The sequence below is a fragment of the Struthio camelus genome, chromosome 11 (assembly GCF_040807025.1).
Source record: "Struthio camelus isolate bStrCam1 chromosome 11, bStrCam1.hap1, whole genome shotgun sequence".
Taxonomy (NCBI): domain Eukaryota; kingdom Metazoa; phylum Chordata; class Aves; order Struthioniformes; family Struthionidae; genus Struthio; species Struthio camelus.
The window spans coordinates 13,004,584-13,018,520 of record NC_090952.1 but is presented as its reverse complement, the minus strand read 5'-3'; the positions used below and the strand labels follow the sequence as shown (position 1 = coordinate 13,018,520).

The 13,937-nt window shown below is 37.7% G+C and overlaps 1 protein-coding gene across 5 annotated transcripts in view; it reads right to left on the bottom strand.

Annotated features, from left to right (window-relative positions):
- TBC1D8B (TBC1 domain family member 8B) overlaps window positions 1-13,937 on the bottom strand; it is a 42,975-nt gene that overhangs the window by 26,541 nt on the left and 2,497 nt on the right. For 4 of the 5 annotated variants that reach the window (XR_011143407.1, XR_011143408.1, XM_068956750.1 and 1 more), the window contains exons 2-3: window positions 5,344-5,454; window positions 508-626 (exon numbers count right to left, since the gene is read on the bottom strand). Coding sequence is in view for 3 of the 5 variants with exons in the window: in XM_068956750.1 (XP_068812851.1) it covers window positions 508-626; window positions 5,344-5,454 (230 nt within the window). In the remaining 2 variants the exon portion in view is untranslated. The remainder of the gene's footprint in view (window positions 1-507; window positions 627-5,343; window positions 5,455-13,937) is intronic. The other variant, XM_068956752.1, reaches the window with a different exon arrangement.

Here is a 13,937-nt window from a genome sequence, read left to right as displayed (position 1 = left end):
CCAGTTACTTCACATATTTCTCCATGTAGGTGCATGTCATACGTGCAGTGCATACCTACAATACCGCATTCTCCTAACAGCAAAAGTTTTCAAACAGGAAGAGTAGTCTCATGATCAAAACACAGAACAGTCACAAATAAAACGTGCTATTTCTAGGTCTCCCACACCACAATAACTTTCCACCAGGTCTCCCACACAACCTGTAGCAAGACACACATCCTCAGGTTTCCTCATCTGAAAACAAGAGTATTTTCCTCACTTTATCACAAGAATTCCTAAATGTTTACTATACATAAAATGAACAGCTACCTCTTCACAAAAACCCATATATACTTACTAAGCATTATCAACATATATTGTGAAATAATTTATCATCATCAGTTTTTAAACCACTGTTTAAAGGCATCTGGACAGTGCTGTCCTTTGACATTCTAAGGAGGACATATTATTAGCGTACATTTAAAGAAAAAACAAATTTAGCCACTCCTAATTATGCCTGTTACTTACTCTTATCTTTCCCTGGACAAAGCTCGTAATATCTTCATTTGAATCAAATACAGATAAAGTCTTCATAACATTGTGTTCTAACCAGTCCCAGTGTTCTGTTATTTCTTCTCTGCTGGCTCCTGTTCGAAAGAGCAAGTTAATAGTACTTAAAATTAAAACGGCTTTTAATCACTTAACTAAAACAAATGTTAAACAAGATTCAAACTAATCAAGAGAAAACTCAGCGAGTTCTAGGTTCACAAACTAATTTAGATACACAAGTTCAAATCACAGGTCTCAAATTTACTGTCCAACTCTTGTGTACATTAAAAATGTACACTGCTATGTTTCCATCTTTCAAGCTCTTGTGTAGCTATATTTCTGCTCTATACATCTGGATGCATCTCAGCTTTGTCAACACTGTGCGACTTATTGAAGTACTCTGACTTGGACTGACAAATTGGATCTCTCTGTCTGCCTTCTCCAAGGCCTTCTCTTGAGTAAAGGTCCTCAGAATGGCTACCTTGCAAGAATGCCAAATTTATAAAGTCCCTGAAAGAGCATCCAAAACTCAGACTGAGAGAACAGTGGACCTCTCCTCTCCCTGTCTCAAGTAACTGTGCAGTTATCTCAGCACAGCAGTACCTCTCCAACAGAGAGCAGAGTGTCGCTAGACCACACCCTGCCTAACGAGTAGGGCACTCCCCTGAAAGGCGGCAAACGTGATCAAATTCCTAATACTCATAAGGAAATTAAATCCGGGCCTCTTGATACAGCTGAGGAGCTGTAATCACTGGGCCGGCAGTTTTTGGAGGAGGATTCCAAGACTCAGGCCTACTGTGCAAAAAAACATTCTAACAAATGTAATGATGTAAAGCGTACATCACTTTAACCAGGAAGGTTGCAAAGAGTTCTCTTTGGATACATGAAACAACCATTTATGTTGTCTACAGCAGACAACTTAATCAACTGCTACTTACTTGTGCTCATCATAAGTCATGGTTTTATCTCATACACACTTTAATTAGCTCGCTAATCATGATAAAGCTTAAGCAACCACAGTTCAGGAAAGAACGTCGTTCTCTCTACAATAACATCCTGCTTACTTTACAATTTCCAACAGTGCAGTGTTTTCATGCAGTCCTAGGGTTTCACAAGAGGGCTGAAGCATAGCTGCATCCCAAATGGAGAACATACACCCAATCTAATTCCTAATTCCAGAAAAAAAAGAATCACTGACTCATATAGAATTAGTACTATTTTCTTCTGGACCCTCTGGAACTCTAACACATAGGAATAAAGAATGTTTTCTTCCACTTCTTTGCATACACGCAAGAGAAGGAATAACTTAGAAATGCTGATATCAATAACCTTAAGGAACGTAGGAACCATAGACCCAAGATAAATTCAGTGTTCCAAAATACAAGAAATGCATTTCTAAAATCCTTAGGGAGAAATCAAGCTTGTTACTTTATTTATTTACAGTACTTTTAATCTTGGTTTCAGAGAGCTATCACCTACCATATACTGAATGTCATTGCAAATTTATAGCAAATAAAAAACCTAACTCACCTGAGCTTTCCAGAAAGGCATTTAGATTAGTATTTTACTTTAAATGCAAAAGAAAACTCTTACCCACTAGCTACTTTTTACAATCAGTGAAATGTGGTAGGCCATCTTTAAACTTGTTACGATAATTCTGCTTATCCTTTTTGGTAGACTAAGTTACAAATTATGCCGGCAGTACCAGATAATAAAGCAGAAATGATAAAAGTGAAACAACAACAATAAAGATCCAGCAAATTCAATACTGAGTCAGTTCTTTAAAGACAGGCAGCTCTTTCCCACCCATCAGATAGTGCAGGAGAGGAAAAGGAGAGGGAGGGGAAAGAATTTATCTGTGTTTGAATGAAGGGATTCTAGAGTATAAATTAGTTGGTGGTTTCATCCTCCACAGGAAAGTACACAAACAAACTGTCAGTATAATTACATACCATCAGTACCCTGAAGAAGAACACAACATTAACAATTTCTTCTTTCTCAATTTACTTTGTAAAGACCAATTAAACAGCTTCTACTGTGCTCGACAGCATTAAAGTTGCCTTGGGAATGAATAGAAATTGTTCTAAATACGGTTAAATAGTTAAAATATGCTACATATTGTGAATTTGCAATGGCACTTAAAAAATGACATAAAGGGTAATTAACACAGCAATGAAATTGCAAACTAATTCTCTTTCTCAGACTATAAGAACAGGACAATTCTTTGAGTCACTGTAGGAATCTGAGGCACAGGTGTGACACTCCAAGGGTGAAATTTTTTTAAAAGCATTTAAAAGGTTTAGGAGCACTGTCATTATTACAAATACCAGCCTAAAAGCCATTTTTATAATAAGGTTTTCATCAAGAACTTGCATCTGGTACTGCTGAAAATAAAACTTATGACAGGAGAAATTACACTATCAGAAATAGTTCTCAATCCTGCTTCAGAACACCTAGTTCACCTTTAAATCTCTTTTGCTGTACTTACTTACATGTTCTGTAACATGCTGCACTGCTTTGGAAGTGCACTGTATACAATTGCCAGGGACGAACTGGCTGAGAAATAAATCCACAAACCAAGTATTTTCCTTTTGGGGATCAGCCACCCCCCACTAATTGCTTTGGACTTTTTGCACAAATTTCAGTGCTCCCTCCAGAACTGCCTTCAGACAATCAAGAACTGGCTTCCTGGAGCCAATATTTTTCAGCCACATGTTTCAGCAGCTGCCTAGCTAACGTTGCCAGACAGGTGTACTATAATGCTTTGGCAAGGTGAGGATAATATTATTTTCCCCAGTTTCCTCCGCTAGATTTGACTTCCTGAAACATAAAGTTAATATCGTAATACAAAAAAGCTACATTCCAGGCTATAGCACTGATAAAACCTACTTTCCCGGCTATGGCACTGCTACAGTGTAAGACCTCAGAACACCACGAACATGGCTAATGCCTTGTTTTCTCACGTAAAGCCTGTAAAACACACTGGCTCCCTGCATTGTTATGGCAAACCTTACCTTTCGAGTTTCTCACCAGCTGGTTTATCACCAGCTCTGCAGGAATAAGGACCTAACCAGAATCACAGCAAAAAGAACAATCTACAGTCATCATTAGCTGCCTACGGGAAATCATTTATTCATGCTGTCACTCGCTACAGCAGCAGAAAGGCCTCAGAACAGGTGATCAACACACTTGTTTCAGACCCTTCACATGTAACAGCAAGAATTTAGTCTCTTAAATTTATCCACTTCACAGAAGGAAAAACCCGTTCTGTAACACAAAGTATAATTACATTCTGTAGCTTTTTGTACTAAAGTCTATTTACATAACAAAGAATTGACAGAAATTCAGTACTAAAGATTACCTTTCATATTTTCCCAAAGGCAGATTTCATGGCATTAGAATTCCCCAGAGTATGTTTCCCACGTAACTGTCAAAGTATCTTTTTTGATAGCCTGTCACCATTAGTTCTTACTTCCTCAGAACTTCTCCTAAAATTTAACTTACTGTCAATTCACAAACTGTTCAAATTATCAACTTTAAAATGCTGCCCTTTCAAAGTAACACATAATGAGCTACATTAAATCGTTATTATACACAGTTCTCTCACTGACTACTGCCCTCCAGAGATGTCTTTGCGGAACATGCACAGGAGCAGAACAGTGCTGCCTTATGAAATGCATAAACTACTGAACTAAAAAGACACTGAACTACACCTAAAAAGATAAAGTTATATTTTGAAATTAGTTAACTGCACAGAAAGGATAGGTAAAGGCACAATTTTCATTTAAGGTGAAGCAATAAAGAGCTCACAACAAAATTCCGGAAACGTGACAACAGCATAGCATCCACCAGGGGAATAATTCATGCGCGCAAGTGTTTGCAGGATGGTCTCTCTAGTTTTGTTGCAAAGCTCAGCTTTTGCCACAGGCAACTAAAGGGAAGGTCTGGAGAGCTGAGAATTCCAGATGGAATCTAGTTTCTTGGAGAACACTACCAATTAAAAAAAATAAAGCTGGCAAAAATGATCTAAAATATACGTAATTTTGTAATTGTAACTATTTCAGAGTTTTCAGTAATTCTAACAAGTAAATTAATTTTGCACTAGTAACATTTAGCATTAGACCATAAGACACTATCAATTAATTTCAATACGCAAAACTTAAAAATAAATAAATAAATAAAATAAAAAATAAAAATTGCACATTACCAAAAGCAATTCTCTTCCGTTTCCTACTGTTTAATAACACAATATGAGAAAGAGAAAGAGCGTGGCACACTATGAAAGCAAAAGATATGAGGGAGAATTCAATTCTTACCATAACTGGGACCCTGGCTTATTTTAACAAGTAAAGATAAAGTAGCAAAAAAAATTGTATAAGCAGCTCCTGTTTATTCCCACCCACAGCAGGCTCAGTACTCCCAAAGGTCAACTTTTCCATATCATCCTGAACTCTGCCAAATTACAGAGGTTGTTTACAGCTTACAAAGGAAAAGGTTGTGCCACTGTTATTCTAACAGAGCAGCAAGACAGTTCATCAGCGGTTGAGGGACTGCCACAGAAAGCAGGCAATCTGAAGTTGTAAAATAAAGAGTCCATTGATATATTCTGAAAAACTGGAACCATATATTGCTGTCCATCTCAGGTTTGTAATCTCAGGAGCATCACTATACCACTAACAAATAACTTTAAACCATTTAGACGTCATTGGAATGAATAACGATGAGAGAAGATTGCTACTCCCTTCCTTTGTACCTCGACTAAAAGAAGATTTTTCACGTTATAAATTCACTTAACTTCTAAATAATAATACATACCACAAGCAATAGACCAGTAAACTTGAGAATCTGGTGTCTGATGCAGGATGCGAAATGGAGCCACTTTTGATGTAGAATCCAACACTGCATCCAGGGTTCCCACAAGAAGACCTGTTGCATTTAAAAAATATAACGTATACACCACAGTGAAACTAAGATTTGGAAACATACACTCATCTTCTAATTCCTTACTCGACAAATAGGAATACTACTTGAGTAAAGACTTACTCTCTTTTGACCTCTGAGAAACTAAGAAACGCAAATGAAGAAAGCAAAACGTGCTCCCAGAGGGACATTTTTGGGAGGTGATATCATTTTGATCTGATGAAAGCCGTTAAAACACAATCTGAGGGTCAGGAAGTTTCTGAGATGCCCGTGGAAGTGTAACAATACAGACTCCAAGCTGAAAAGTAACGTGATAGCTCTCAGCCTTTGAAGAGCTCAAGCTCTATTTGAACTACCTCTCAAGGCGTTTATTGTTGTTCTCTTTTCCAGTCAAAGGAAACCATAATTCCATTATGTCTGATTTATAAAAATATCATCCATTGTTTTCAAATAAGAACAGCATATCATACTTTCTGTACATACTGGCATTTTGCTGCTCATTCCCAGTGTGTATACTCCATATTGTAAGCACACAGTTACAAAACGCCTGCCATTCTATATATGAGATGACTCACATGCACAGTACGGAACACTAATATTTTATCCTACCATCACATGCATAAGAATAGTAAATAAAGTGTATTATTCCAATATTTATTATATACCCAAGATAAAATGGCTATACCACCTTCTTGCCAATAGATGCTGAATTAATTCCTATCATGCAGAGTTCAGATCACAGAATGATTTTATTAATGAGACACACTTCGTCTCTCCATAACCAGGAGTGAAAAATTTCCTGATAAAATATGTGAGTATGCATTTTATCTTGACTGCAGAAATCTTTCTTTCTGTACAGCAGCAAAGGTTAGCTCAGCTATTTCAAAAGTTGCTTGCAAATCTAAGAAGCAAGGAATTCTAAAAGGGGCAGAAAAACCCATAGATTAAAAAAAAAAAAAAGGCTTTTGGATCCGGATGCACAAGTAAAACTCTTCTTCTTATTATAACAGTAACAAAAATACAAGCCACGACAATTTCTTGCCTTATGCTTCCTTCTTATACTTCCAATGCTTTGGATCCTTCTAGTGTGGCCACATAAACGGAAAGCTCAAACAAAGCAAAGCTACCAGAGCAATCATACACAGCTTTTCCTCTACAAGAGGACTGAAAAATAAGATCTACAAGAGACGCAGATATTCAAAGAGACGCTGTAAAGTCTGCTTCATAAATCTGCTGAGATTATGGACGCAGGACATTCTGAAAAACTGCTATCGAGGAGACAGCTTGTATGCAAGGTTAATACATCCCTGAGGACACCTCTGTGTACCCTTTTCATAGGTATCTGAAAGTTATCTTCTGATTCAGGCTTTTCATATTCTACTGAAGCAATAGATTTAGGTGATTTCAACTGGATCCATCAAAGGTTCTTTCAAATTTTTAGGTTGGCTTCTGGCACCTTTCATTCCATTTTCTTTTCATTAATCCTCTCTCAAATTCTGAAAAATATCAATTGCGAGAGACTATAATACAATGAAGCATAGTAAGACCAAATAGAGAAGTCTAGACAGTGATCTTCAGAACATCATTTTCCTATACACACACTTCCACCACAGAACCTGTGTGACTTATCTTACTGCGGCTATTCGGGTTTCAGAATGATTTTGCTTCACTTCAAAATAATGGAAGTGAATAATAATACAAAACACAGAAAACCTCAAAACCCAAAGATCAGTAAATCACCTGAATCAAAAATATTATCTTGTGTTGTCTGCAACTCATGGATTGTAGGCTACCACAAACATCATTTCCTCTTGCAAAGCAGATTTTTTTTTATAGTTTATAATTGAAGTCAGACACTGAATAGATAACCTAACATTTATGTCTGTTTAAAGAGCTATGACTTACTGAATGAGTCATAACACTGAGCTCATCTCAAAGCTGGCTTTGCTTTAGCAGATGTTTTATTATCTCTTTCACCATTCTCTTAATATCATTTTCTGTTATGATACATAGTACAAGGACATTAGTCACCATTTATGAGGTTGATACAACTGCTAAGCCTGAAGTGATGATTATGACACTGCATTAGAAAGCAGCACTCCTCAAAATGCCGGAACAGTTTCTGTCTATTTGGAAGGTCATTAGATTTTAGACACAATAAACTGTAGCAGGTTAGTATCAGGCACTTGAGCAGTTCTACAGCCAATACTGCTTTGTCCATGAACGTGATAAAGACTACAGGTTCGCTCTTAAGCTGATAGATACTCACTGCATTATGAACTATGAATTTCATGGCTATGGTAACTGGCATAACCGCAAGTAATCAGTAGAGTTACACCTTCTTACCCTGGTGCTTAATGTGCTCTTAACTACTAGCTATAAATTTTTTGAATACTGTATTATCAGTCAGGGTTTCCATAACTACAAGTTGTCTAGTGGATCTCAGCAAGCACTCCCTTTTACTGCTATTTCCCAAGGAGAAATCAAGGACCATGATCACCCAAGGAGCTATGACCAACACCGAGAGGTTTACTGGCACTCTGCTAATTCTATTCACATAAGTCTATTGAAAAACGATTCATTTCCAGGTTACCGACAAGCAACGATTCAAAACCCACCTGTATAATTACAAGGATATTAATTGGATAATAAAGGAGTAGGGAATAAGAGAACCAGTAACTGCTCGCTGCAGATACTAGCATTATTCAAGAATTATACACCTACTCTTATTAACATCTTGGCAACGAAGCTAATTCAGACCAGCTTTACTAGCCTTACAAATGACAAACTCTACGGTTTGTTGAGCAGTCACTGGTTTTAAAAGTAGAATAAACTCCTTATTCTGTGTTATTCATTCGTGGCCAAAAAATCTAGCCAAAAATCAAATAACAGGGCAGCCTACCCTAAAAGATTCCCAGTAGTCTGAAATGCATCTGGCTAATGACAACAGCTGGTAATTTTAACACTTTCCTATGAACAACAAATAACACAGATGAACGGTGCAGCATTCCCACGTTAAATGAAAGGTTTACAGTCAACTACCATGTAAGTGATTAGACAAGAGTATTCCTAAAAAGGTAAACTCAGAAAACACCAAATAAGAACAGATTCCAATCAAGATTTTGGTTTTTAGTACCAAGAGGTACTGGTTTTAGCAAACAGAGAATGCATGCTAGGTAGCAGGACAGTTGAGCTGTGTTCTCACCTCCGTCTTCTGCTTGTTGAGATTCTGAGTTACATAATTCTACTAGTCATTTCATCCTGACACAATATTAGTGATTTCTAGGGGAACATATATGAGTTATCTGCAGTGCCCTTTAAGAACCCTGAACAAGAGATGCAAAGAGTGATTTTTCCTGCTTTGGTATCTGTGTTTTTGAAACTGTTACCCGTATCCCAGCAATCTCCCTACCGTACAATGCAGTACAGAAGAGAGATCCACACCTCATCTTTCAATGAATAAATACTGAAAATGACCTAAACAGAGGAAGAACGGGAGTTCTCTGTGGCCTCTCAGGATGTAACACAGCTTGATTTTGATGCAGCGTTAAGAAAGCCAAAGCAAGGCTCTCCACCATCTTTAATGGGCACTGGATCAGGACTAAGGACTAAACATAGGTGAATTTCACTGCACTGTGCGTTTAGAAAAGGCTTACTTTTTCAAATAGCTGCAATCTGGAATCAATGAGCAAGGATTTCACCCAGGGTTTTTCCAGTTACTGAACTGGAAGTAACTCTCCCTCGGCAAAATGAAGTCACTTGCAGGTCTCTGCCAGGTAAGATCTTAACAGAACCTTTCAAAGGTGCATCTAATTCAAGGTATTGATTTGTAGATGGATGGAGAAAGAGAAACGTGAATTTACATACAGTCTCCATGAGGATAACTTGAATCACAAACTACAACACTGGTCCCAAGCAAATGAACAGGTTTATTTATGGGCTTTAATTATCTCTGTTACAGCAGCACCACAATCATATAGACTATTATTTGAGTTCACTTCCTGAATTAGGGCCAGATAGTACTTAAGCTTACAAGAGTCCAGAAAACCACCATATGACAGCTTTCAGCAACACTAACCCTCTCTGGCTAGTCTAAGCAACCTTAGAATTTTCATTCTTCAATAATTCTTTATTGCAAAAATATATCCCCAGTACGAAAAAAGCTGCCTAACTTGTATCACCGCAGCAGCACAAAGCATCTAAATCTTGTATATTTAGTATTGAGTCCTCTTTCCTGAACAGGAGTTTGGGTTCCCACCCCAACACATTTGTTGTGATCGTTATAAATTTAAGATCAAATTTAAGAAAGCGTAAATGGAGCTCTATTACATTGCAAAGTCTCATTGCAGCCCCCTAGAGACAACAAAGCTGATACAAATTAGAGCATTTATGGAAAAGGATTGATTTAACTTCTCCATAATGGAGGCAACGGGAAAAAAGTGACTTAGGCCATGCCTGCCAATTCCTTGCTAATGAAATACATTACATGCTCTTCTCAAAGAACTAATTTCAGGGACAACCTACAGAAGATCATATACTTTTTACTCTCACTTCTGCTCAAAGTGAGACACCACAGTTTCTAGTGAGGGTTTCACCCAAATCATCCTCTAGACTCACACTGGGGCATGACACACAGACAGCAATGCACACTTACAAGGAAAAAGGATTCTGCTTTTATGAAAGCATTTTAAGTTTCATAGTTACCTGAGCAAAACAATCAGAAAACACCCAAAATGCTTAAAGAAATAGGGTAAAATATCCTAGAAAATAAAATAAAGGGCAAAGAAACCAGAATAGCTTTGAAATAAGGATATGCTCTTTCCACAACTCTCTGAAATACATGGTTGACAGAACATCAATATTAGCTGACATAATATTAACAAACGGAAAGCTTTCAGCATATAATTCTTGAATACCCCAAAGTATTCATTAGGACCCTACGGAGAATGCTTCACAGCAAGACAGCTTGGAACAATCTTAGGAGGGTTTTGAATAGCTATGCCCTGAAAATTAGAATTTCAAGCTTGAAGATGTATAAGAATGAGGGATAAAAATAACCTTCTACAATTTTTTTCAGTTATTTTTCTACTACAAAACCAACCCGTTAATGAATTGTGAATTAAAATGAGAAATAAATCTTGAATGTAATGCCTAGACATAACAGCAAGGAGTAAAATCAATAGGAAATATTTTAAGTATGTGAAATATAAAGATTTACTATGAAACAGAAATCATTTGCATGAGTAAGCAAAGCATAATTCAAGTAAACCAGTTGGAATTTAAATATTCTATATTTTTCAAAAAAATCTTTTTATATCACAAAATGCAGGTCCTTTGAAATCATAGCTATCACAGAAACATAGCACATTTTATACATATACAACCACAAAGGTTTCTCAGGTTCAGGGTATAATATCAAGGGAGAAACACATATCAAGTTAAAATTAATCAGTGAACTACTGCCAAATTACAACATGGAGACTTCAACTGTAAAACCCTACGATAATAAATATGTATTTACAAAGACAGGATAAAGCTTCGTTTCATAACAGCAAATAGTTTTACAGAGCATTTTGGTTCAGTTAAAAAAAAAAAAAAAAAAAAAGACTACAGCACCATTTTTCACTAACTAAACTAAGACCCAAACACACAATACATACACCATGAGAAGCCACTGTCTCAGTGTATTTGACCTAAAATACAGGAATGTCAATTTGTGAATAAGACCTTTTTTCCTATTTCCTCAAATTAAGCACAGAAATCTCTTTTTATTTACTTGGGGTTTTTTTCCCCTCAAAACCTGATCTCATGGTCAAGAAACCTCAGCTTAATGAACTACATAGCCTGGGCTGAGACGTAGGTGTTCTTGGACAACTGAGATGTAAAACAGGTTAGCTTAAGCCTCCAGTGAAAAAGATTTCATCTCTATTTACAGTAAATTAAGTACATTATGGTCAGGGGTTATGGCTTGGGTAAGACAATGGTAACTCATTGAACTAAGTTGCATATCCTATCCAAGCCCTTAAGTAAAAGTGCCTGTGGCAATAAAGACACCCCGGGAAGCAGGAAGATTAGAAGCACAACTCTGAAAAATAGTAAATATTAGTCTCTTTGGTGAGTACATACAGAGAAAAGTATCACAGATATCACAGCTCCTGCTCCTCTTTGCTTCTGTTCAGCTAAAAAGCTATATAATATAAAGAGATACAGAATTCAGCATAGAACCATAGGAAAATACAGAGGTGACAAGAACTCCTGCAGTGTTTAAACACTGCAGTACCACTACCAAGGGCCAAGCAGAGGAGACTACTTACTCATAGCCCTTTACCCTCCGGCCCAGTGGTACATCTACACTGCAGCCATACAGACAGTGCTGTTTGCTCCTGCCAAAAGGTATAAACATAGATGAAGCTTGCAAGGCCATCAGAAATTCCAGTGCCTTTAATGACTGATTCTAAAGCAAGCCATACCGCTTTTTCACAAAAGCGTGTGGGACAGTGGTAACTGCTGATAACTGAAAGCAGTTATCCACCTGAGAACTTGCTGGAGCGCAAGCCTTGGGTCTTCAGCCTCACATCCAATCTCTCTGCTCTTCCATTTTCCATTTCTTCAGCAAACCATAACACCTCCCATAATTGTTGGTAGTCTGATTTCACACTTCCAAGGGTGCTGACTCCTATGCACCCAGAAGGCACTTGGTGCTGTGATTCGGGAAGTTAGTTTCAAGTTAAATCCTCAAAATTATGCCCTAGTCATTTTCCCGTCTTTCATCCCCACTCATAAATATGCTTCGTAACAGTGTGGCGTTATTTGTCTCACAAATATATGCACTGCAAAAAAAATTTGCTCCAGCTGCTGAAGAAATATTCAGCATAGATCTTTCCAGACCTTTATTAATATAGCAAGCAGACCTTTACCTTTCTGTTCCCATCACAGTTAGGAATCTGCTACAAGCAAGTCACAGAAAAAGCTCAGTCTGCTAAAACAGCAGCAGGTATTAATGGTCTCTGCTCTTTATTCTATTACTGTACATTTAGCAAAGCCACAGCACAGACCTTTATGTTTTGAAAAGTAAGCATCCTTTTTGCTGCATACTGAGCCTAGTTACAGCCTGAGTCTCTTCTCCTGTCTTGCTGTTCCTACTAAAATAAACTTCTCCAAGTTTGTACAAAGATCACCAAATACTTTTGAACGGGTCCAATGGAAAATTCTGTCAGAGACAAGCTCATCGCCATTGATATCCACTTCTTGATAATAAACTTTAACATGATTCCTTTGACAGATACTAGACAAGGAAAATTTTCCCCAGAGCACACATGCATTGTCTCCCTCTCCTCCTACCTCCTGTTTGTGAGCTAGCTAGGGATGATGCAGACAACAAGCTATGTCTTTTAAAGCAAGGCCCTTCTGTTGATTCAGGATTGTAGTAATTGCCACAAGGAATCCAGAACTGAAAAGTCAGGACTTTTCCCTGCCTTGGGGAACTCCCTTTTTTCCCAAGCATGGAACACACAGCAAGCTGGGAAGACTAGTTGCAACCATGTATTTTATCAATAAATTTTTGTCTCTCGCAGTTCCATCTTACTTAAATTTCTCAAGCAGAAAGAGGTAAATGGAAACAATGGAAGCAGAAAAGAAATAATTTGCCTTCTGTGAGGGATCTGTTTCAGTGAATGATCGGTATTTTGCAACAGCAAATACTCATTCATATAACTACTCCAGGAATACCTGTTTTCTAATTAAGCTCCTGCCTAAACTGTAACTAAAGCAACATCTTTGTGACCAACATGCTTCATCTCACTAGATCTTGGCTACAGCTTATGTATTCACAATGCAGGTTTTGAGTCATCTCAACTATGCTTTGGCACACAGGGCACTCTGCCTAACCATATTTTTATCAGTATACTCTGGGAAACCCAAGTAGTTCTCCCATAGCGCCTCTGCAGAAGACAGAAGGAGCAGGGAAGACTTGGTCACAAGATTGCACTGCCAGATATACAGCAACTATCTGGGATAGTCTACTGCACACTGAATTATCAGGAAGTAGACAGAACCAGTCAAACAGGTTAAAGTATCCGTATCCTTAGGTGAGGTCTAAGAAAGAAAAGAAAACGGAATGTAAAGCTAAGCAGGTGCATACCTGAAGAAAGAAAGTCTAAGCAAAAACAGCACGAAATATTTTTATCCATGACACTTACTAGCAACTAGGCTATGGGTGGGTACAAGCCATAAGAGCTAACTATCACGAAAGGATTATAAACTGGTCCTGCTCTAACAGTCAGTCCAGAAGGGTCACGTACACAAATCCAAACTTGGCTTTCTTTATAAGCCTGGAACGGCACAAGAATTCCCAGCCTTCTTCCAGGTAAGTGTCTCTGCTGTCATCTCTCCTTTTCTCTTTAGTTTCTACCTTTCTCCTGCTACTGGCTGCTTCCTCACAGCACACGTTTTCTCCCCTCTTTACACTCTACGTTACCACGTAGACTTCT